Genomic DNA, 24,389 nt, shown 5'->3' with positions numbered 1-24,389 from the left:
GTTTTCCGAGACACATCATATCAGAGATAAATGAGAAATCCTTGTGTTTGCCTGTAATAAATCACAGGGAAAGGCTGTGAACAGAACACTAGCCAGAAAGCTTATGCTTCTCCTCCAGCCCATGGCCAGTACTGTGGAATATGCAACGGTCACTGCAATCTACAAATATTTCTAAACAGAATTCTGTTTCGAATTATTTTTGTTACACCTCTAAGAATGTTCAAAAAAGTGTAACTAACCTTTTATTTTTACATTCTTTTGTACACTTCTTTTCTTATGGTAAGTTGCCAGTCATAAAATTAATCGTCAGTATAAAATTCCCAGTGAAGATATTAGCAAAAAAAAAAGCACCAGCTTGTTATATAGAGAAATTTATATTGTAATAAGTCCTCCTTACATTGCAGACATTCCAGTGTTCAGTAAGGCAGAGCTAAGATTCATGTAGCTTCAGGAAATGTTTTGCTAACTGGAATGTAATGATGGAACAACAGTCCTATCTGCTAGGTTTTTTTTGTTTGGTTGGTTTTTTTTACAAACAGATTTGAATGCATAATACATATTTCAGGAAATTTTCCTAATTTCACAGACCCCTTCAGGAAAAAGACTTTGTTTAGTTCTTTGAAGATACAGGAAGATAGAGCACGGTAGTCTTTTCTCACAGATGGCAAGGGAATGTATATTACTGAACAAGTATTAGAGTTACTTCTGTCAGGGTGTCTGAGAGATTGCTCATCCTATCCTGTTATTTTAATGGGGCAATTAATCTACAACAAGCCCTGACAGGATGGAACTGGAGATTAGCATCCAAGGCTGAACAATTAATTAGCAGGGATGGATACAGTGTAACATGCTTGGGATGAGCTGCATTGTCTTGAGCACATGGACGCAACATTCCCTGCAGCAGGCAGTGCATCCCAGAGAGAGAGAAGTGAGGGTGCCAGAGGCCCCAAGGCATCTTCCTTCTCCTCGAGAATCCAAGCCTCATTGAGGGCTCTTTGGGGAAAGGGATTTAAATCTTTCAAACCATTGCAGTTTGTACATTTTCATTTCCTGTTGGAAATCAAACAAAACAATGGATTTCTCATTTAGTTGCATACCAGAATGACATACTGAGACAAACAAGAAGGTGCCTTTTCAAACAAAAGCATTTAGCTCTGTCATAGTTTATCCAGAAAACTTTTTCTCTTTTACTGTTGTGTTTTCCTGCTCTTTTAATACTTTTCTGTCCTTTCATACTGAAGAATGAGAGACAATGTATTCTGATTGTGAGAAAGTGAAGACAATAACACCATTGTTTACATGCTGGGAAAAATATATCAGCTGGCAAATGCTGGAAACCAGTAGTGAAACAATGAGAACTCTCCTATTTAGAGGTTGAAAAACTGGTGCAGGAATCTCACTAAAATAAATTCTGACAAAAACCAGTTTTTTAATAAACATTTGATTCCTGAGTTCTCTCCAAAATATTTTCACCCATCTTAACAGAAAAGAGGAAGTCTTTTCTTACTTCAAAGACTAAACTAGAACTTATAAATCGGTTGACTGTGGCACACATTTATATTTTGGTTGTTGTAGATCACATGTAGGTGCATGTGTCACATGTGTAGGTGCATTGGGGTGCTCTAGCTGCCACCAGTCAAAGTTCTTGCATACACATTCTCCCTGTGTGCCAGGCACTCAGCCATCACCACAGCCTGGAGAGCTCTGCTGGATTGGGCCACAGTGAGTGGCAACTCAGATCACGAGGTCCCATGTTCCTGTTGATAACATCACCCTGCATGTTATCTCCATCTCAGCCTGTGAAGCTGCAGGGCCTCTCTCAGTAAAAAGAAAGAAAAGAAAATGTATTACATTTCATACTTGTTAGCCAGTAGGTTGCAGTTCTCAATTGTCCCCAGTCTAGCACATGGAGGAGAAATATTTCTAGGCAATTTTCAAACAGTGCTTTTTTACTTTCCCTTTTGATATTTCTTCCTTTTCTTTGTTGCCGTTTTTTCTCACTTTTTTGCTTTTGTTTTCCCTTGCCCTTTTCCCCAAGCCGGAAGGGACTGAAGTGGAAACCACGTACAATTCTCTGCTCTGTGCATCTGGTAAGTGCCATTTGTCTTTTAAAACTTTCTTTGCTAAGGTAGAAACTAAAGACAAAGGTGGGAAAAAAGATTTGTGAGTGCTCCACTCTACAAAGAAATGTGTACGAATCTGATAAAATTGAACAAACTAGATGTATGTCCAACTGTTAGTGAAAACAATTCTTCCTGTGGAAGAAGAGCTGAGGATGTCACAATGTCTACAATTAGAGAGGGGGAAGCACATCTTTTAGGAAATGAGGCTGGCCAGGTCAATGCAAGGAGGGCGTGTTTGGGATTTGATTCAGTTATCTCTAATGCCTTTCATTTAACGGATGTAAAATCAAAAACCAGACTCTGTGGTAAGCCAGGTCTGCCCACCAAAACATAAAGGGCCAGAAAAATAGGCTGGGAAAGGTGTATTAGTCAGTCAAAACTGGTTGATGGTGCCGTGAAGAAGTCCATGACCACCTGTGTGTGCGGATATTGCAGGCCCAATACAAAATTTGTAGGATGGGAAACTTAATCAACAAAATTACAGATGAATGGATTTGTTGAAGTCAGGAAACCTCTCTTCAGTTTTCTCACCCATGGATAGCTGCTACCCATGCATTGTAGATACATCTGGAATTGTAACCAAATTAATCTGCTTTTTATCCCAGAAGAGTCAGTGTCGCAGACAGTCTCCTTGGCTCTCCCAGAGACTGTGGTGGATGGCTCAGCCAGAGCATATTTCTCAGTGCTAGGTAAGTGAAACCTCCTCAAAGTGTGACATGCTATTTTGAAACACTGCCGCTTCAGACTGTGCTCAGTCTAATGGCCAATTTACACTGTGAATTGTCCCATTGCCCAGGTGACATCATGGGCACTGCCATGCAGAACCTGCACCAGCTCCTCCAGATGCCCTTTGGCTGTGGGGAGCAGAACATGGCCCTCTTTGCACCCAACATCTACGTCCTGGACTATCTGAACAAGACAGGGCAGCTGAGTGAGGAGATCAAATCCAAGGCCACTGGATACTTAGTGAGCGGTGAGCTTTTGCCTTTGTTCATCCCTTCCCTTGGCTATTGGATAAGGACACTGTTGACCACTGGCCTGGATGATCTGTTGGAGGCTGTCTCTAGAGAGGAACAGGGTACTGGCAGCTTAGGGGTATTCAATACAGGATCTGTAAGAAGGATTCCTATGCTTAGTTGAAGATACAGGGTGACAGACAGCAGCATCCAAACACAAACACAGAAAAAGCCCAGGGCTAGCAATGACTCAGGATTTCTCTCCATAAGAAAGGGTTATATGAACTACATAAATCAGACTATAACCATTAATCATGGCAGCTGCTTATGTAGAACTTGAATTCTCCTTAGGATTGAGGTGTGAAAGTATTGCTCACCTTTGACCAGGGCAGAATTTTACCACATTAGCTAGGGCATGATGACAGACACAACATCAGTACATGCGCACACAGTGGGCATCTGCCGACTAGCAAGGGGTGGTTGTGACTCAGTTATTTTTGCAGGAAAATTGCATTTCCTCTAAAGAAAATTATCCTGTCTCCTGCATTCCTATCCTGTGTAGGACTCACATTTTTAATCAGTTCTCATTTGGGAATCATTCTCCCATTTCTCTCAAGTTTGGGATGAATTTACCTCTTGTCCTGAAGTCTTGGGCAGAGAGCAGCAGTGACTACAGATAGCCAGGTTCCAGGTGTTTTTGGAGAGAGGAAGAGCACAAGAATAGAGATATTAAAAGTTCAGGGTTTCCCTGAACTTCCTTTTATAATACTGAGCAGCACAGGCCACATTTTTGCCATAGCCAAGGGGGACAGTGTGTCCCATGTCTGCTGCATTTCCCTTGCATGGCTTCTTGAAAAGCACTGCAGCAACTGAAATATATTTTCACTCTTCATTTCAGGGTATCAAAGGCAATTGAAGTACAAACACCGGGATGGTTCTTATAGCACCTTTGGGCCACGTTATGGGCAAGTTGGAAATACCTGGTAAGACTTCAGTACCTCTGGCTTTTTGTTTCTGTTTTTATGCCCTCTAATTCCTAAGTGTTCTCTTGTACTTGGCCATTGTGGGGTTTGGAATGGAGGTGGAGATGAAGTGTACATGGGCCATACGACCTCTGATGGATACAGGGCCTACTCAGGACGTCTTGGCTCCCTCTATCACTTTCAGGCTCACAGCCTTTGTCCTCAAGTCCTTTGCCCAGGCCCGGCCTCACATCTTCATAGAGGAGAAGCACATCCAGGACGCTTTGATCTGGCTTACTCAGAAGCAGAAGGAGAATGGCTGTTTCCGCAGCTCTGGGACACTCCTGAACAATGCCATGAAGGTAACAAATCTGCCTGGTTGGCTCTACATGAGTTGGTCAGGCTGGAACTTGACCATAAGTCACTCTGGCATCAACAGAGTGATGCCAGAGTGTTTTATTTCAGCAATTGGGGTGTGGGAGGGAGCAAGGAAGGAGGAAGAAGTGAGCACCATCTTCTGAAGGACTCAGCATGAAAAGGAAGCCAGGGAGAATTTGTCCTTGCAGGATGTAGATATGTAGCACAGGGAGAAGACAGCAGCACTCTGTGGGATCAACAAGTACTTCTGTGTTTCACTGCAGGGTGGAGTGAATGACGAGGTCACACTGGCAGCCTACATCACTATTGCACTGCTGGAGATTCCTCTGCCTGTAACTGTACGTGTCTGCACCCCAACCTGAGATACAGATGGTACTAACCTGCCCTACTAGTGTCCCCATGCCCAGATTACCAGGTTCCTTTACCTTTGGAAAGAAGAAATCTATCCTGTCTGAATAGCCTTTTCATTCAAGCCTAGACTGAAGGAACATCTTCCTCCATTTTCTTCCCCTCTCCCATTTTATATACACATTTCATTTAACATTTTTCTGAGTTCTTCTGTGGATAATAATGGATTTGCTCCATACAGCTTGGATTGACCTTGAGTTAAATAATATTTATTTCTCTGAAGTATGCCAAATAGGTTTTCTACACCCACAGAAATCTCCTTCTGTTTCTTAGAATAGTACAATCCTGTTGAACCACTCTTGGGCCTGTTAGGCACATACAACACCACAGGTCTGTAAAAACGGATGGCACACTCAGGCATTCATTGTCATTTTCTCTACTTCTTGTAGATGGTTTTGTGGGAAATCCCCATCCTTAATGCTTGAAGGATAAGGTATACCTCTAGGGAATTCCATCATGGCACCTGTGGAAAGCCTAAGGCCTATATCAGAGCAGTGTGGGTTTGGTCATTCTGATCCCCTCACTTTGAGACAAGGTGGTGGTGCAGGTAAAACTGGGGTATGAATCACAGCAGAAGGACTGCTGAACCAGTGTGGTTGCCAGGCTGTTGCAATCCCTCTGCTCCAAATGTAGTAGGGAATGTTCTTTGTCCAAAGTTTTATCCTGTGTTACAAGGACAAGCATAAGGAATTACTTTGTCAGTAAGGTGACATGGATGGCACTAACCCCACCAGAAGAGCATTCTTTCTCTGTCATGTGCTGTGTTTAGAAGCCAAGCTGTCAGACAGAGCCATATTGGATAACAAGGATGTTTTCCAGCTCCCTGAGTCCAAAACTGCCACTGAATGTGAAGGAAGGAGTTTGTCCCAATCTGAGTGGGGTATGGGGGCATTTCAAGTTAAGCTGCATGAACTAAGATTAGCACAGTCCTTAAGTAATTACGGCTCATACAGAGTATTTCTGTAAGTAAAATAAGCCATGTTAAACCCTGATAAAAACTTGATACCACTGTCCTTAGCATGTGTGTCTACTGTCACATCCTGCCATTAGGCTGCACTCCTCCCCAGCATTTCCTTACAAACAGTAGTAGGCATAGACACAACCAATTTTGGTTTTATTCTTTGCTTTCTTAAAACTAGCTGAACATTTTCTCCAAAGGGGATCACAAAAGATTTCATCTTGCAGTACACAAACAGTGTAATTCAAAGCACAAAGCAACAGAAAAGTATGTCATTTCCTTCTAGAACCTTTATTAAGCTGTAAATGTGCTGTTAGCTTTCAGGTCATGGCATGCACTCCCTGCAGAGTTACTTTTTCAATTTTATAGCAGCTTTTGCATCACAAATGAGGAGCAGTCATGTCTTGCTGAGGGTTTGTGGTGTAACAGAGTGTGTAAGTCATAATAACATGTAAAGTATTTTACTCTGCTGTAGTGATTCCACTCTTAAACCAATACATGTATTGCTAATGTGAACATCACAAAAAAACTTCCAGAAAATAGAAAAAAACCACACCTTTGTTTTTTTTGTTTTTTTTTTTTGTGTGTGGAGATAGAGTTCACCAGCAAACTAGAATCTATATTACTTCCAGAAAGTGAATTTTTTTGAAAATGCCCTGGAAAAGGGGAAACAAACAAAAAAGGAAAGGATAGAGCAGAGGGTGAAAGCACAGAACAGTATCAGGGTGATAGCTGGAGGAGGAAAGCAAGTATTCAGTAAACCTAAAGCAAGGAAGTATTTCAGAGAGCTCCTCTTACCCCAGAACACAATCAGACCAGTAATTCTTCGCAAGGAAGAAGAATTGGAGCACTGCTTCACAGTCTTTAAATCAAACAGGGAAAAACCATTCCAACAAGACATGTTAAATAAAAGTAGATTCAAGATAAGGAGCAGCCTTGGGCTGCCCATTTGTTCAGGAATCATTAGGCCTGGAGGAAAGGGGTACACAAGGGTAAAATCTTTTCCAGACTAAAAAATGGTATGCTAAGGGTCCACAGGTACCACCCAATTCGTATTGTTCCAAGATGGAATTCAGTATGATCACCTCTGGTTTAGTCTCTCTCTCCTTCCAGCACTCAGTGGTGCGGAATGCTCTGTTCTGCCTGGAAACAGCAGCAAACCAGAAGGAAAACCATGTGTATACCAAGGCACTGCTGGCATACGCCTTTGCCCTGGCAGGGAACAGGGACCAGCGGAAGGCATTGCTTGACTCTCTTGAAAAGGAAGCTGTGAGAAAGGGTGAGTGTTCCTTGTGGTGGGACGTGGCTTTCACCAGCCTTACACCGTCCCTTGGTGTAAGATGGGCGTTTGCTGGTGGGGCAGTGGCTGCAGGCACTGGCCTCTGTGGATGGGGAAAGGTGCAGGGAGAGGAAAGACTTGTGCAAAGGGATTGCTTTTCTGAGAGGTTTCTCTCAGGGCCCAGTCCTTCTGTGCTCAGAGGGAGCTCACCAGGAAGCACCAGGCACCATTCCCTTGGTGCTGAGCCCCTGGGGGGCTCTGCTCCCATCTCTCCTCAGCCCCCTCCTCTCGCCATGCCAGGCACAGCTTAGCAAAGGCTTAGCAATGCCACATTCCTTCCTTCCTTCCTTCCTTCCTTCCTTCCTTCCTTCCTTCCTGGGCACGAGCTCAACACAGAACAAAGGTGACCTTGCTGAGCACAAGGCATGTCAGTCAGAGGAGATACGGGTGTGCTGAGAGAGAAAATGAGCATCCAGGGCATTTTGGAGGCTGAGCACAAGTTCTGAGTCTTCAGGGGAAATACTGTATTCCTTCAGAATTATTCAGTTTAACTCAGGCTAGACAGTGTGTTTAACCAAGCTGTGGGGACTGTAGCCCATAAATGTCAATGTGGAGTCTAGGACAAAGTGGTGTCTAGGTCTGAGGCTCAGCAGTCTCACACTCATTTTAAACCTGCAAAATGTGCACACCCGACCCTTCCCACATCACCTTGCATGACAGACACATCACAGAGGCTCCGTCCTCCCAGCTGGGTCAGGCAGCAGGTCAGGAAGTCCCCTGCAGTATTTACCAGTAACAGCTGCTTGCTGTCTGTCTCCCTGGCTCCTGTGAAGATGGCTCTGTTCACTGGCAGTGGCCTGGCAGGGAGCCTGAGGCTGATCTCCCGTTCCATCGCTACCGAGCTCCCTCTGCAGAAGTGGAGATGACGGCCTACGTGCTCCTGGCCCAGCTCACCTCGCAGCCAGCCCCTGCCCAGGAGGAGCTGGTTTCTGCCTCCCTCATTGCAAAGTGGATCAGCAGCCAGCAGAATCCCAGTGGAGGCTTCTCCTCCACCCAGGTGAGCTGCTTCCCTCTGGCCACCTCACACATCAAGGTGTCCCAGAAGATGGCACATGTCAGAGAGCCAGGTGGGAGAACAGGAAGTTTTGTCAGGAAGGTGGGAACTGTAGCCCTGCAATGGATCCTTGCAGTACCTCCCATGGCTGCCAGGTTCCTTAGAGGCTACAGAAAAAAGATACCAGGCAGTGCCCCTGGCAAGGGAAATACACTGAAGCTGCCCTTTCCTTCTGTTTTTACTTCTTAACACTTTTGGAGAAAGTGAGGATGGAGGGGAGTGTGCCAGCTGGCAGAAAGGGCAGGCTGTAGGAGGACAAGCTACAGGAGGAGAGGCTCATTGCATCCCCTGCTGGGACACTGGGACTCGTCTCTTTCAGGACACAGTGGTGGCTCTCCAAGCCTTGTCCCTGTACGGAGCTGCCACCTATGCCAAGAGCGGGGCAGCTTCCAAAGTGGCCCTGCAATCTGGAGGGGACTTCCAGCAAGACTTCCAAGTGGATCCCAGCAACCGGCTGCTGCTCCAGCGCGTGCCCCTTCCCCAGGTGCCAGGGGAGTACAGCGTGGAGGTGTCTGGTGAAGGATGCGTCTACCTGCAGGTGAGGCTGACGGGCACAGCTGGCATCCTGGAGGGCAGCCCCTGGCCAGCCTAGAGAGGACACAATCATAGGATCATCCAGGCTGGAAAACACCCTGAGATCATCAAATCCTTCCATTGAGGGAGAGGAGAGCAAAGGACAGAGAGAGGGGAGAGGTGGAAGGCTGTGGGTAAAGGGCAGAGGATAGAATGAGTACAGGGATGTGGAAGAGAGAGTGGGACTGAAGGAGGGCAGTGTTTCCAATGTGGAGAGGCTGTGGGGAGGCTGGGGGTGAGAGGGTCCCCTCTCTCCCACGTGGAGCACACACACGCTCACAGACACTCACGCAGAGCTGCTGGCTGTCCCCTAGACCAGCCTGAGGTACAACGTGCAGCCCACGCAGGAGGAGGCGCCCTTCCTGCTGCATGTGCACACAGTCCCAGAGGCCTGCGGGGACTCCACGGCTCACAAGGTCTTTGACATTGCCATAAATGTCAGGTGAGTCTGCATTCCGCTCTGAGCTTTCCTCTTGAGCCCTGGGAGCTGGGGGAGGTGTGGTTGTGCCCAGGGTGAAGCAGTCTGAGAGTGCAGCACATTCCTGGGGAGGTGGGCATGGGGGGGCTGTGCCATGAGGACAGGCTCTGGAGGAAGGACTTGTCCTGCTGTGTGGGCAGCCCAGGGCTGGGCTACTGGGAGGCTGTGCAGATGACTAGGAGATCCTGGAACAGCTGGAGAGGAAGGTGCTGGACTGCCAGGACTCAGTGGGATGCCAAGTGTTATGGAAAAGCTGGAATCGTGCCCAGCTCTGAGTTGATGTGCTCTGGATCTTTGTTGCTTGGTTCCTCAGTTACACAGGGGAGCGCAATGTCTCCAACATGGTGATTGTTGATGTGAAGATGCTGTCAGGATTTGTCCCTTTGAAGTCCTCAGTGGGGAAGGTATGGTGCTGTGTGAAGCATTTCTTTGAGTATATCTGTTTTTAATATGGGACATCCATTTCTTTATTTAAAGTAACATTTAATTATTTTCCTGGAATCTTCTCCACTCCTAGCCCTGTCCATCTTTTCCTCCAGGTCTTCTACCCCTCAGCTCTGGAGTAGGGGTGCATGAGGGATGCCAGTAGCAGCATTCCCTTCCACTTCTCAAGTTCTTGTGGTAGCTTGCAGTTATATGTGGTGTTTAGCCCCAGATCAAAAGATGGAAGGAGACATCAGGTTTGATATCAGGGACTCAGGAGCCTTGGGAGATATATTACAACCATGACAATGCTGGTCCCTCATGCAATTTTTGTGTCAAGAATGTGAAGGATCCTGAGAAGGTGGGAGATGGGGGAAGTCTTAATTTGTGGCGCTTCATAGAAGAGCGTTTGACAAGTCCCCTGGGAAGTACACTTCCTGAGCTTTACTTCTCAGCCCTACATGGTGAGATTTTAGTGGTGGAGAGAAATTGAAGAAGATTGACTAACTTCCCTTCAGAACATCAACCTCCTCCACATCTCTTTTTCCCAGCTCTCAAACACACGGTTTCACCAGATCCAGCGAACAGAAGTGAACACAAACCACGTTTTGCTGTACATTGAGCAGGTGAGGACCAACCCAGTGCTGCCATGGGGCACACACTGAGCTCTGCAGCACAATGGCAGTAGCACAAAATGCAGATAGAGAGCACTGCTAACATCCCCACAACATGGGTGGCCAGGGAGAGTGTGGGAGCCTGGGCTCAGTGCAGAGGCACAGGGGAGCCCCTACAGTGCAGAGCCCCCCTGAGCCTCTTCTGCTTCCCTTCCCAGCTGGGCAGGGAGAGCCTCAGCTTCTCCTTCACGGTGGAGCAGGACATCCCCGTGCGGGGCCTGAAGCCAGCCCAGGTGAAGGTCTATGACTACTACGAGACAGGTGAGTGCCAGCAGTGCCCGTGGCAGCCAGCCTGGGCAGGGCACACGTGGAGGGGCACGGGAGCTGTGGGGACCCGCAGCTGCCCCAGCCTGCCACTGCCACCCCAGCCCTGCCTTGAGCTCTGGGAGGGCCAAGGGACTGGGGCAGAGCCATCCACGCTGGGGGTGCTATTGAAGTTGGGGGGGAGACGACCCACCTTGCGTTGGTCAGCATCGACTCCACTTTATTGATCAATCAGTCACCTTTTATAACAGTGTTAATCAAGTTCATGCATATTGCAAAATCTGAGCTCACAATAGGCCAGAGATAACATACCAACTCCACCTTATGTTTCCAATACCAAGATTTGGGTTCTCAAAATTATTCTTGCTTTCCCAAAACAGCCAAAGATAGAACATCCACTTGTTATGAGAAAGCTGCCTGAGAACTCTGATGTGCAAGGCTCTCAAGGCCTTCATGTTTGTCACCTTTACCTGTAGTTAAAAATAACCTGAGAACCTCTGCTGTTCACAGAAACAGGCTGTGAGAATCTGCTCCTCACAGCTGCCTTCTAGGCCATCCCTGAAAAAATCTCCAACAGGGTGCCGTGTTCATTTCTGGCCCTGCAGGGTGGCCCTGCCTGTGCTTGCAGGCAGACTTGCTGCTCCTTGGGCCTCTGCTGTCCTGGCTGCTGTTCCAGGGTGGCAGTGACAGAGCTCTTTGTGCCCACCTCAGCCCAGTGTGCTGGGAGGAGCTGTCTGAGCAGCCCTTGGCTGCACTGGCAAGGAGACCTGCTGGAGCGGCCTGTGTGGGTGGCTCTGCCTTGCTGCCACTGCCCCCAGACACTGGGGCTGCCCCATCCCAACTGGCATCTCTGTGGGAAGCTGGGGATTCTGACACCAGCCTGCTCTGGGGGTCTGGGAAAAGCATCTCTGTGGCACCCATCCCCCTGCCAGCAGTGCCAGGGGTCATGACAGCTCTCCCTTCCCTTCTGTTTTCCAGATGAGTTTGCCACACAGGAATACAGTGCTCCCTGCACCACAGGTAGGGTACTGCTTCCTTCACTGCTCTCTCCATCTTCTTCATTATATTTTTGGTCTTCCAGACAACACTTGTCTCTTCCTGTTTGAATTTGGATGACATTGGCCCAACCAACAGGCACAGATATTGTGTGTAAAATAAAGAGCATGGGTGTTACAGACATGGGAAGTTTGCCTTTGGCTGCTGCTGTCTGGAGGAACAGCTGCCTCCTACTAAAGTTCCTGCTGCCCCAGGGCCTCTCAGGACACTGCTGTGCCTCATAACCCTGGGCAGGCAGCCCTCAATGTTGACTTGGAGTCTGAGCTGTCAGGACAGAATACTGTCATCTTTGGGGGATTCTCTGCAATGCAAGGCCATGTGTGTTTGGCTTAGGAGCACAGGTAAGTTAGGAGTTTCTGTAACATGGTCTGACCAAGGTTATTTCTCCTGTCCTATATGGAGTCTTCCAATATGAAGAATGGCAGGTGTTATTTTCTGTCAATAGCCCAGATTCAGGTGTTTGGAATATGGAGGCTTCTGGAAAGCAGAGTTCCTGGGAAATGGTTTTTCACAGGACCTGACTGTGACACCTGAGAACAGAGAAAAAGTGATTTGGACTTGGAGAAGGCAAAAGCTTTGCATTCTGCTGGTGGTAAATGGTGGCATTTATCTCCTTTAGCATTTCTAACTGGAAAAATAGAAGAGTCTGAACTGTCACACTTCTGTTCCATAGTGCTTGTTAATCTAGGCCATGTCCATAGGTACAGCTGATTTCTGCTGATTCTGGACCTACAGCCTCCCTTCATGGAAAAATGTGCATAAGTCCAAACATTGAGTGGACAGTAAAACATTTCCAAAGTGTGTTTTGGTGTGGTCTGGTTGTCCAGTGTGAGCCTCATGGGGAGACCTTAGATTTTAGGCTACTTTTCCCCAGTTCTGATAAAAGGCAGAGATTTTATCTTCCTTGGAAAGGGGGATGGGAAATTGCCACTTAAGAGGCTTGTCCACTAGTCTAAGTGTACAGAGGTGGCCTGCACTGACTAGAAGGCAGATCTCAGTTGCCAAGCTTCCTTCACTGCCCTGTATAGTAGAGCAACAGAGTGCAGTGCTTTTCTTCCACTCTTTGCAGAGAAATAAACAGAGCACACCTCGCTGGTACACCAGCCAGCTTTTCCTGTTTGCACTGTGCACATCTCAGTTGTGACAAATCCCACTCCGCTTATCTCTCTCAGTGGGTCAGAGAGAACTTCAGCCCTCTCTCAACCTCCCACTGCCTTGAAGGTGACACAAGTAGTGAGTGCTGTGGATGACCCTCCACCCTGGTAAAACAGCAACTCTCTCCTGTACTGTTCTTCACACATAACCTGGCTTCCACATCCACGTCTTGCTCCCTTTGTCTCTCAACCTTAGAAAGCAGATGGACATATCTCTCTGACTCCTGTTCCCTCCCATCTTCTTTCATCCTTGTAGAGGAAGCAGACCAGAGAAATGACTGAAGAACACTCCCAGATGCTGGAACCTGCCTGCCTCACCACCACCACAGCATGACATTTATAATGCCTGCATGGAATGGGAAGTGAACTTTACAAATAAATTAACTGTACTCACCAATGATTTTTGAACAATTTGTTCTCTGTTCTGATTTTTTCTGCTCATCTTTCAGTCACAGCTTTAATCTCCCTTTCTTCTTAGGTTAAAGAGTAACCCATCTAACAATGCCTGTGTGCAGGGAAATAAGGCTAACAAGTGAGGGGAGGAAAAAAAGAAGACAGAATGATCTAAGTGGAGGTCAGCCTTTCTAATGTATCTGTCTCTGTATTATGTTCTCTGAACTTATCATCTGAGATGGAGTCTAATCAATGGGGAAGGATAGGTAGTTCTTGGAACCACTTCTCTCCCCTGGCTTACAAACCACATCCTCCATTGAATTGGTCTCTGCAGAGGCCTGTCCATGTCTCCCACCATTAGGCAGCCTGGAAGATCAACTAATGTTACATGAAATTCAGCCTCTGTGACCTTCCCTGTAGACACCCCTCCTGGGATGGTTTCTTGTTTGTAGAAAAGTGGGAGGAGACAGAGTCTTCCCTCTTCAATGATTAGAGAGTGCCAGGGGGGCAGGGGGGATGTGTGCATGCATCATGCCTTCAGCTGCTGCCTTACAATGGCTTGGTCTCCAGTTGAAGATTGAGCCTTCTAGAGGAAGTTTCCATTATCTCATGTGTGCTGCTTCTGGGAGATTCCCAAGAAGAAGCTAATGGTGTTTGCCACTAACCTACTTGCCTATGTCTAGTTGAAATGGTACATTCATTTAAATCACATAGCTGCTTTGATGAAACTGTCTACAGGCCTCTTAGACACCCTCAGGAATGATCCACCTTTCTTTATTTTGTCTCATGAAATTGTGGTTTTAACTTCTGAATGCAAAAAATCTTATATGCCTGTTTATTCTCATGAAATGCTAACTGTTAGGTATCATGGCATGTTGTGCATCCAAAGTATGCTTAGTGGGCTGTTTCATCCAATTTTTGGTTTAGTGTACCTGCACGAACAGTGTCATTGAGAACAAATAAAATTCTTCATCTATTTTGCGAGATATTAATATTATGTCACTTTGTATTCTGTTATGTTTGGGGTTTATGCACTCAAGGCCTTTTGACACTTCATATTCAGAGGGGACTGTGGAATGAACCAGCTTCAGTGACAGCTGAGCAAGATTTATAATACAGTTAAATTGCATTTTGTTTTGAATTAGAAGTAATATAGCAATCTATTTTTTCTACCATGAGGCAATTGGTTTTCCAGAGAAAGGAGGGTCTGTATTTGTGAAATAAGCTATATGAGCGACTCCTATAGGTATATTTGCTTAAGCCCACATTGGCAGGGTGAAAGGCACCTCTGCATGTAGAAACATGTAAGTAAAACACACGTGGTGCCATATGACCTCTTGAACTGAAGCTGACTGCCTCTGCATCCATGTGAGACATCTAGAAACCATTTGGAAAATGTACATGAAAAATGCTTAGCCCAAATTACGAGACATGAAACCAGGTCCTCCCCACTGAAATCTGCTGAAGCACTATAAGCCTAGTTGTGAAGGAGAAAAAAAAAAAAATTACTCAGACAGCCCAGAGGAGATCTACGGACCTCCACTGAGGATAAGATGATAAAGATCTTATAAAAAATGCAAGTGGTTCTTGGTTGAACTTTTGCCTAACATTATCTTGAGTGCCATCATGTGTCACATACAGGAGAACCAGGTGATCAGACCCAGCTAGCAGAGGTTTAGGAAAGGCAGGTCCGGCTTGACCAGTCTGATCTCCTTCTATGACAAGGTGACCCACTCAATGGATAAGGGAAAGGTCATGGATGTAAGTTACCTAGACTTCAGTAGAGCCTTTGACACAATTTTCCACAGTATTTTCCTGGAGACATTGACTGCCTGTTGCTCGGACAGGTGCACTGTTTGCTGGGTAGAAAGCTGTCTGGATAGGCAGGCCCAGGGAGAGGTGGTGAATGGAGCTACAGAATCCAGGTGGTCACCACTGGGCTCAGTGTTGGGGCCACTCCTGCTTTATTTTATCAATGACCTGAGGGCATCAAGGGCATCCTTTGAAGGAAACACCAAGCTAGGCAGGAGTGTGGATCTGCTGGAGGGCAGGAGGGCTCTGCAGAGGGATCAGGACAGGCTGGATCCATGGGTCAAGGCCAGTGGTGTTAGGCCAAGTGGTAGGTCCTACACTTGGGTCACAACAACTCCATGCAACCCTACATGGTTTAGCAGAGGACTGGGCAATGCTCGGTTAATAGTAGAACTTGACCTTAAAGCCCTCTCCAACCTAAAAAATTCTATTAATTTTTCTGAATTCTATGAATTTTTCTGAAAATTCCCTGAAGGTCCCAGTCCCTCTCTGACTTCACTTTAGCTGTTTAGAAGCAAGCAGACCCTGAAAGAATGGGAACGCCCACAGGTCTTCACTTCTATCTGGGCTGCTGCAAAAGATGAGATTGGACAGGTTCACGATGTCCTGGCACCTCACAGCAGTGATTTCACAGTGCAAAGGCAATATGTGATCAGAGGTTCACGTCCAAGGATCACCTTGCAGAAAACACCCCCTGTAAAGGCAGAGTGACAAACTTCCAGCACATAATGGATGAGATACAATGTCCTCTCCCTTAAACAACTGGCAAGTATGGAGAAAAACCTCCCAACTACTAAAAGCTTTCTGCCTTCTGGTATTCCTGAGGAGTTCTCAAACACCACCTTTCCATGGATGGCTCTGGATTGAAATCTCAGGCCATGACATGGATAGGAAGACACACAAGCATAACAGTAACAGAAAACAAGGCCAGAGACATCTGATGAGAATCAAGAATTAATTTATTTACAGTGTTGCTTTGTTTTTGCTTTTGAGGTGTCCTCCTCTAATTTTTCAATATCCCATCCTTAACAAGACCTTCCAGGGGCAGAAATACATGAGCTGATACAGCAAGGCTCCGAGAAGATGCATTCTTCAGGAATTTCCTTGTTCTGCCTCGACTGGAGGTGGGAAAAGAACAAAGTGAGATAAATATTTTGGTGAATGGTATCCAGAGCCCTGGATGTCTCTGTGTTCTGGTGGTTATGTGAGTACAAGCCTGTTAAACTCTGAGAAAGTGCTTCACCTAAAAATGCTCAGTTGCAGACAGATGACAGAATGGGGATGACTGGACACATTCAAAATATCTATGCTACAGAGAGGGGAAGCAGATTTGTCGTGGAGATACGTGAGCTATCCAAGCACACATTATCTCTCAGCAACTGCATTTCCCACGAGAAAGCAAAATCAGCCCAGGGAAGAGTTTGAAAGGTCCTTGTTAAAGAGATGTGAACAACACCAACATTTCACCAAGGTATTTGGGAGACAATTCCTCAGTACCTTTCAGTGTCTGCAGCATAGCAGATGCGGCCCTAAAAAGGGCAGAGACACAAAAGACTAAGTGTGACGTTTCACCCCAAGGGTAATCCAAATCTTATTTGCATAAAGTGACACTATCACAGAGGAAAAGACAATTGCCACTGTACAAACAAAGGCAGTAATATCCAGGTTGCAGGGAAGGAACATGAAAGCTGTATCTGATCTTACAGAGGAAGTTGGGTGGCAGCATTGCTTTTGGTCTCTGAACTGACATGTGGACTGCAGTAGGCCCAGTGAGGAAAATGCTGAGAGTAGACACAGGCCAAGAAAACACAAGATCTACAAAGACTCTAGTTCAAGACAACTTGCAACAGTCCCTGCTGGAACACCTCAGTTGTTCGAGTGCACCTACCTGTGGCGCAGGGAGCACTGTATTCCTGTGTGGCAAACTCATCTGGAAAACAGAAGGGAAGGGAGAGCTGTCATGACCCCTGGCACTGCTGGCAGGGGGATGGGTGCCACAGAGATGCTTTTCCCAGACCCCCAGAGCAGGCTGGTGTCAGAATCCCCAGCTTCCCACAGAGATGCCAGTTGGGATGGGGCAGCCCCAGTGTCTGGGGGCAGTGGCAGCAAGGCAGAGCCACCCACACAGGCCGCTCCAGCAGGTCTCCTTGCCAGTGCAGCCAAGGGCTGCTCAGACAGCTCCTCCCAGCACACTGGGCTGAGGTGGGCACAAAGAGCTCTGTCACTGGAGCCAGGACAGCAGAGGCCCAAGGAGCAGCAAGTCTGCCTGCAAGCACAGGCAGGGCCACCCTGCAGGGCCAGAAATGAACACGGCACCCCCAGCGTGGATGGCTCTGCCCCAGTCCCTCGGCCCTCCCAGAGCTCAAGGCAGGGCTGGGGTGGCAGTGGCAGGCTGGGGCAGCTGCGGGTCCCCACAGCTCCCGTGCCCCTCCACGTGTGCCCTGCCCAGGCTGGCTGCCACGGGCACTGCTGGCACTCACCTGTCTCATAGTAGTCATAGACCTTCACCTGGGCTGGCTTCAGGCCCCGCACGGGGATGTCCCGCTCCACCGTGAAGGAGAAGCTGAGGCTCTCCCTGCCCAGCTGGGAAGGGAAGCAGAAGAGGCTCAGGGGGGCTCTGCACTGCAGGGGCTCCCCTGTGCCTCTGCACTGAACCCAGGCTCACACACTCTCCCTGGCCACCATTGCTTGGGGGGACACAGCACTGTAGGGCTGGCTGAGGGGCAGGGGCACACTCTGGGACCACTCCCCACCCTCGGAGAGGCTCTGCTGGTGCACAGGATGGACAGAATGCTGACTGAGGGATGGGAGAGTAGTAGCATTAAGTCTAAAAACTTGAAGTTTGTAGTCAGAAAAAGACAGTAAATTATTCAGTCCCATTCTTAGCAGAGGCATGGTAGTTTTGAGTCCAGATTTTTTGCTCTACACAGCCAAATTTCCCAATGCCTGTGTTTCTGCCCCATCCTCACCTTTTCCAGGTATAGTAGAACGTGGTTGGTATTCAGCTCTGTGCGCTCAATAACAGGGTGGGCTTCCAGCTGAAGAAAGAAGACCAAGATATTACTGCATTGAAGGAGGTCTCCCTGTGGCCCTTGCTCAGCCCTGTGGGTGGGATGGAGTCTGGATGAAATACTGCAGTACTCAGGGAACTAAGCCAGCCAGCAGCACAGAACTGTCTCCTGGGTGGGCCACACAAGTATCATGGTCTCCAGCCCTCCCTTCACTAGGCTGGCTGAAGAAGCACAACCTGGCTCCAGAAAAGCCTCAGCGCTGGATCAAACACAGTGATGGAACAATTAAATGAAAATACATTCCATCTGGCTTGCTAGTTGTGCACCGACTTTATTTTCCAATTCATGCACCTAATCAGCATCTCAAACTGTTACCCAACACCTAAAGAGTCACAGTGTTATAAGATGGTTCTAGATCAGCCAAAGGAAAAAGGAAACAGCACTATTTTTGAATGTACTATGCACAGACAATGTTTATGGGAAGCTGTTGGGACACAGTGAAAACAAAATGCCCATCATCAGTCTAAAGAAAAAATTACTTATTCTATTTTTTCTTAGACTGATCACATCATCTCCCATTGTGCTGGCCTTAAGCCATGTATGAAAAGAGACTACTGTACATGTCAAATGTGCAAATTTGACAGTGACAAAATCAAGCAGAAGTTTTGTCATTTGCTACAGACATTTAAAAAGTGTCTCAAATACAAGAAAGTGGATGTTTTCCCTTTGTATTCAACACTGGTGATGCTATACATTGAATTCTACACTCAGTTTTGGACCCCTCACTCCAGATTTTGGAGTAACTCCAAAGAAAGACAATGATCCTGGAAAAGGGACAGGAATGTAAGTCTTATGAGGAGTAGCAGAGGGAAATGAGATTGTTTAGCCTGAAGGAAAGGAGGCTCGAGGGAACCTTATTGCTGTCTACCACTCCCTGGAAGGACGTTGCAGTGAGGCAAGGAACAGTCTCTCCTTCCAGGCATACAGTAATAGAACAAGAGGAAATGTCCCCAAGTTGTGACAGGGGAGATTCATGTGGAATATTAGGAGAAATTGCTTCACTGAAAGAGAGATTAAGCATTTGAACAGGCTTTGTGGGAAAGTAGTGAAGTCATGATTCCTGGAAAAGTTGAAAAAGAAGAGTAGATGGGGCACTTTGTGATATGATAATAAGTGGGCCTAGTTGTATTTAGTGGAAGGTCGCACATGGAGATCTTTTTCAACCATAATGACTCTATGATTGAATGTTGCTTGTATGACAAAACCTCCTACCTTCCTCACTGAGGACTTCAAAGGGACAAATCCTGACAGCATCTTCACATCAACAATCACCATGTTGGAGACATTGCGCTCCCCTGTGTAACTGAGGAACCAAGCAACAAAGATCCAGAGCACATCAACTCAGAGCTGGGCACGATTCCAGCTTTTCCATAACACTTGGCATCCCACTGAGTCCTGGCAGTCCAGCACCTTCCTCTCCAGCTGTTCCAGGATCTCCTAGTCATCTGCACAGCCTCCCAGTAGCCCAGCCCTGGGCTGCCCACACAGCAGGACAAGTCCTTCCTCCAGAGCCTGTCCTCATGGCACAGCCCCCCCATGCCCACCTCCCCAGGAATGTGCTGCACTCTCAGACTGCTTCACCCTGGGCACAACCACACCTCCCCCAGCTCCCAGGGCTCAAGAGGAAAGCTCAGAGCGGAATGCAGACTCACCTGACATTTATGGCAATGTCAAAGACCTTGTGAGCCGTGGAGTCCCCGCAGGCCTCTGGGACTGTGTGCACATGCAGCAGGAAGGGCGCCTCCTCCTGCGTGGGCTGCACGTTGTACCTCAGGCTGGTCTAGGGGACAGCCAGCAGCTCTGCGTGAGTGTCTGTGAGCGTGTGTGTGCTCCACGTGGGAGAGAGGGGACCCTCTCACCCCCAGCCTCCCCACAGCCTCTCCACATTGGAAACACTGCCCTCCTTCAGTCCCACTCTCTCTTCCACATCCCTGTACTCATTCTATCCTCTGCCCTTTACCCACAGCCTTCCACCTCTCCCCTCTCTCTGTCCTTTGCTCTCCTCTCCCTCAATGGAAGGATTTGATGATCTCAGGGTGTTTTCCAGCCTGGATGATCCTATGATTGTGTCCTCTCTAGGCTGGCCAGGGGCTGCCCTCCAGGATGCCAGCTGTGCCCGTCAGCCTCACCTGCAGGTAGACGCATCCTTCACCAGACACCTCCACGCTGTACTCCCCTGGCACCTGGGGAAGGGGCACGCGCTGGAGCAGCAGCCGGTTGCTGGGATCCACTTGGAAGTCTTGCTGGAAGTCCCCTCCAGATTGCAGGGCCACTTTGGAAGCTGCCCCGCTCTTGGCATAGGTGGCAGCTCCGTACAGGGACAAGGCTTGGAGAGCCACCACTGTGTCCTGAAAGAGACGAGTCCCAGTGTCCCAGCAGGGGATGCAATGAGCCTCTCCTCCTGTAGCTTGTCCTCCTACAGCCTGCCCTTTCTGCCAGCTGGCACACTCCCCTCCATCCTCACTTTCTCCAAAAGTGTTAAGAAGTAAAAACAGAAGGAAAGGGCAGCTTCAGTGTATTTCCCTTGCCAGGGGCACTGCCTGGTATCTTTTTTCTGTAGCCTCTAAGGAACCTGGCAGCCATGGGAGGTACTGCAAGGATCCATTGCAGGGCTACAGTTCCCACCTTCCTGACAAAACTTCCTGTTCTCCCACCTGGCTCTCTGACATGTGCCATCTTCTGGGACACCTTGATGTGTGAGGTGGCCAGAGGGAAGCAGCTCACCTGGGTGGAGGAGAAGCCTCCACTGGGATTCTGCTGGCTGCTGATCCACTTTGCAATGAGGGAGGCAGAAACCAGCTCCTCCTGGGCAGGGGCTGGCTGCGAGGTGAGCTGGGCCAGGAGCACGTAGGCCGTCATCTCCACTTCTGCAGAGGGAGCTCGGTAGCGATGGAACGGGAGATCAGCCTCAGGCTCCCTGCCAGGCCGCTGCCAGTGAACAGAGCCATCTTCACAGGAGCCAGGGAGACAGACAGCAAGCAGCTGTTACTGGTAAATACTGCAAGGGTCTTCCTGACCTGCTGCCTGACCCAGCTGGGAGGACGGAGCCTCCGCGATGTGTCTGTCATGCAAGGTGATGTGGGAAGGGTCAGGTTTGCACATTTTGCTGGTTTACAATGAGTGTGAGACTGCTGAGCCTCAGGCCTAGACACCACTTTGTCCTAGACTCCACATTCATGTTGACATTTATGGACTTGGGCACTGCAGGGAACCAGAGACCTCAGGAGGATGCCACTCCTTCCCTCTGTGAGTAGAGATGCCAGGATCAGGCAGTGACAAACTCTGTGAGGCCAAATGGCCCAAAGAATGTGATCAGGGCTTACCCCACTTACCCAGTCATCTGCAGGTGGAGAAGGCAACAGGTGTGTGGGATACTCCCTTCACAGTTCCAGTCCCCACAGCTTAATTGAACACACTGTCTAGCCCGACTTAAACAGAATAATTCTGAAGGATTACAAGATTTCCTCTGATGACTCCGAACTTGTGCTGCAGCCTCCAAAATGCCCTGGATGCTCATTTTCTCTCTCAGCACACCCATCTCTCCTCTGACTGACATGCCTTGTGCTCTACAAGAACACCTTTGTTCTGTGTTGAGCTCATGCCCAGGAAGGAAGGAAGGAGGGAATGTCCCTGGGCATTGCTAAGCCTTTGCTAAGCTGTGCCTGGCATGGCGAGAGGAGGGGGCTGAGGAGAGATGGGAGCAGAGCCCCCCAAGGGCTCAGCACCAAGGGAATGGTGCCTGGTGCTTCCTGGTGAGCTCCCTCTGAGCACAGAAGGACTGGGCCCTGAGAGGAACCTCTCAGAAAAGCAATCCCTTTGCACAAGTCTTTCCTCTCCCTGCACCTTTCCCCATCCACAGAGGCCAGTGCCTGCAGCCACTGCCCCACCAGCAAACGCCCATCTTACACCAAGGGACGGTGTAAGGCTGGTGAAAGCCATGTCCCACCACAAGGAACACTCACCCTTTCTCACAGCTTCCTTTTCAAGAGAGTCAAGCAATGCCTTCCGCTGGTCCCTGTTCCCTGCCAGGGCAAAGGCATATGCCAGCAGTGCCTTGGTGTACACATGGTTTTCCTTCTGGTTTGCTGCTGTTTCCAGGCAGAACAGAGCATTCCGCACCACTGAGTGCTGGGGAAAGGAAGCCAGTGATTAGGAGGGTGGGGAGAAATGAGGCTTTTGCCTTACTGAAGGCACACCATCCTACTGAACTTTCAGGAGGGGACTGATGGAAGGAGGTCTAGAAAGAAGTAGGGTACAATGTCTCCCAGATATAGCAAACATGACAGTTATTACACCACAGGGCTTAACAACCAAGTCATTTTTCCAATCTGGAGCAAATTGTGGTCACTACTGTGTTGACTGACACAGCACAAGTGGCCCAAGTTAGGATGCAGACACATACAGTCACGGGCAGGGGAATCTCCAGCAGCGCGATAGTGATGTAGGCTGTCAGTGTGGCCTCGTTGTCCACTCCACCCTGCAGGGAAACACAAAGGCAGAGGCTGACCCCACCCACCTTCATAGCCTCAGTCTTTTCTCCCACTCCAGTAGGAGCAATGCACTATTCTGCATTGCAGTCCTTTAGCTTGCCTCCTTCCTTTTGCAGCTGACCTGAAGGTACCTCCAATAAATACAGAACAGTGTGTGGCTCCCTCCTCAACGTTTGCCACTGGCATGGGAATATCCCATCTCCCTATGTGCTCAAGAAGATCAACGGGCCCCATCTGACTTATGGCCAAGTTCTAGCCTCACAAAGAAACAACCAGGCAGACTTGTTACCTTCATGGCATTGTTCAGGAGTGTCCCAGAACTCTGGAAACAGCCATTCTCCTTCTGTTTGTAGGACAGCCAGTGCAAAGCATCCTGGATGTGCCTCTCCTCTATGAAGATGTGATGCCGGGCCTGGGCAAAGGACTTGAGGACAAAGGCTGTGAGCCTGAAAGTGAGAAAAAGAAAGGGCCTGAGCAGGCCTGTTGCCCATTTCCATTGAGAGGGCCCATGCACACTTCATCTATCTGGAAATACGCGAGAGGACCTGGGAAACTGTGGGCCAATTAGTCAGACAGCATGTATATTATATCCTCATGTCAAAAAATTCTGTCCAAAAATTGCTTTCCACTTTGATTTTTGTCTCTCAGTTTTGGCTCAAAAAACCCTGTGATCTCTTTGTGTTGAGGCTACAGTTTGTAGGACAACGATAGTTCATCTGTCTTTGAAAAAAGCTCTTTGAAAAATATCCATAATTGCATGCCAATTAGTTAAATATGCATAAGAGAAGTACTCAAAATTACAAGGAAGAATAATTAAATTCCTGCAAGCTCATGGTCTGCTGGTAGAACTCTTAAACCGTAAATCCATGCTTCATGGGTTTCTAAGAACTCTCCTAGAATTTTAAAGTAAAGCAGAACATGTTAAAAGAGTTTTTGTTAAGAGTTGTTGCAAGCAGTTATGGAGAAGAAGCAGGCATGTGGTAAGAAGCCAACATGCTGTCAAAAGCCAATTACCATTTCAGAAACTAAAAGCAAACTGAGGGTGATGAGTTCTTCCATTATTATCCTTACTTGAAATTGAAAACACATGACAATGGTATATAGGAGCAAGTCAAAACTTTTCAATAAGTCAAAACGGCAACACACATGCTCCTCCAGCCTGTCTTTGCTTAGTAGCATACAGTTAGAAAAAAAACCATTCAGCACTGTTCTTGGATTATCAACCTTTCCACTTGTGTTTCCTCATATGTTTCCATATGGAACCATCTTTTCCAGCAGACTTTTCAGCAGATGCTAGTCTAGAAGAGCTGCCACTGCAACTTTTCAGCCTTCTTCAGTCAGGGTGTTAAATCCCTGCTCCCTTCTTCCCCAGTTTATCTCTATTTTCTTTTTGTTTGTAATGGTCCTGGGAGCCACTGGTGGGAGGAAGCACTTCACCCATAAGCTGGCTGATGTAGCCCATTTATTAAGAAGGAGGCAGCCTAGGGACCACACCAGCCTTGGAAAGTCTGCTGGTCTACAACAGAATTTCCTATTTACTGTCAGACAGCATTTATTATAAATGTGTGGGTGAGAAAGAGGAGCATATTGGAGATGCATAGGTGGCATTGAAATCTCACCAGGTATTCCCTGGTTGGCCATAACGTGGTCCAAAGGTACTGTAAGAACCATCTGGGTGCTTGTAGTTCAGCTGCCTCTGATAACCTGCAATGGAAAGATGAGGCAAGATTCAGATGCAAGAAAGAATCTGCTGAGGGATGGGGAAATAGAAAAATAGCTCCATCAGCAAAAGCAAATGGGAGAGGCATAGGTCAGTCCTATCC

The 24,389-nt window shown here is 47.8% G+C and overlaps 2 protein-coding genes across 4 annotated transcripts in view; one reads left to right on the top strand and one right to left on the bottom strand.

Moving 5' to 3' along the window:
• LOC102066090 (alpha-2-macroglobulin) overlaps positions 1–14,185 on the top strand; it is a 37,217-nt gene extending 23,032 nt beyond the window's left edge. For all 3 annotated transcript variants that reach the window (XM_074534967.1, XM_074534966.1, XM_074534968.1), the window contains exons 22-36: positions 2,039–2,090; positions 2,729–2,812; positions 2,920–3,096; positions 3,978–4,062; positions 4,247–4,403; positions 4,683–4,757; positions 6,899–7,064; positions 7,898–8,121; positions 8,498–8,716; positions 9,066–9,193; positions 9,543–9,633; positions 10,204–10,278; positions 10,485–10,587; positions 11,569–11,610; positions 13,057–14,185. In XM_074534967.1, coding sequence (XP_074391068.1) covers positions 2,039–2,090; positions 2,729–2,812; positions 2,920–3,096; positions 3,978–4,062; positions 4,247–4,403; positions 4,683–4,757; positions 6,899–7,064; positions 7,898–8,121; positions 8,498–8,716; positions 9,066–9,193; positions 9,543–9,633; positions 10,204–10,278; positions 10,485–10,587; positions 11,569–11,610; positions 13,057–13,082 — 1,704 coding nt within the window. In that variant the 3' untranslated portion in view covers positions 13,083–14,185. The remainder of the gene's footprint in view (positions 1–2,038; positions 2,091–2,728; positions 2,813–2,919; positions 3,097–3,977; positions 4,063–4,246; positions 4,404–4,682; positions 4,758–6,898; positions 7,065–7,897; positions 8,122–8,497; positions 8,717–9,065; positions 9,194–9,542; positions 9,634–10,203; positions 10,279–10,484; positions 10,588–11,568; positions 11,611–13,056) is intronic.
• Positions 14,186–15,946: 1,761 nt separating this feature from the next.
• The window catches only part of A2M (alpha-2-macroglobulin), a 29,688-nt gene continuing 21,245 nt past the window's right edge, over positions 15,947–24,389 (bottom strand). Inside the window, exons 25-36 of the mRNA XM_074534974.1 lie at positions 24,186–24,270; positions 22,856–23,012; positions 22,479–22,553; positions 22,039–22,204; positions 20,801–21,024; positions 20,206–20,424; positions 19,729–19,856; positions 19,289–19,379; positions 17,975–18,043; positions 17,486–17,588; positions 16,894–16,935; positions 15,947–16,123 (exon numbers count right to left, since the gene is read on the bottom strand). Of these exons, the coding sequence (XP_074391075.1) occupies positions 16,098–16,123; positions 16,894–16,935; positions 17,486–17,588; positions 17,975–18,043; positions 19,289–19,379; positions 19,729–19,856; positions 20,206–20,424; positions 20,801–21,024; positions 22,039–22,204; positions 22,479–22,553; positions 22,856–23,012; positions 24,186–24,270 (1,385 nt within the window). The 3' untranslated portion in view covers positions 15,947–16,097. The remainder of the gene's footprint in view (positions 16,124–16,893; positions 16,936–17,485; positions 17,589–17,974; positions 18,044–19,288; positions 19,380–19,728; positions 19,857–20,205; positions 20,425–20,800; positions 21,025–22,038; positions 22,205–22,478; positions 22,554–22,855; positions 23,013–24,185; positions 24,271–24,389) is intronic.

This window comes from Zonotrichia albicollis, chromosome 2 (assembly GCF_047830755.1).
Source record: "Zonotrichia albicollis isolate bZonAlb1 chromosome 2, bZonAlb1.hap1, whole genome shotgun sequence".
Classification (NCBI taxonomy): domain Eukaryota; kingdom Metazoa; phylum Chordata; class Aves; order Passeriformes; family Passerellidae; genus Zonotrichia; species Zonotrichia albicollis.
The sequence above is the reverse complement of the archived record's forward strand: the minus strand, read 5'-3'. Positions and strand labels throughout refer to the sequence as shown.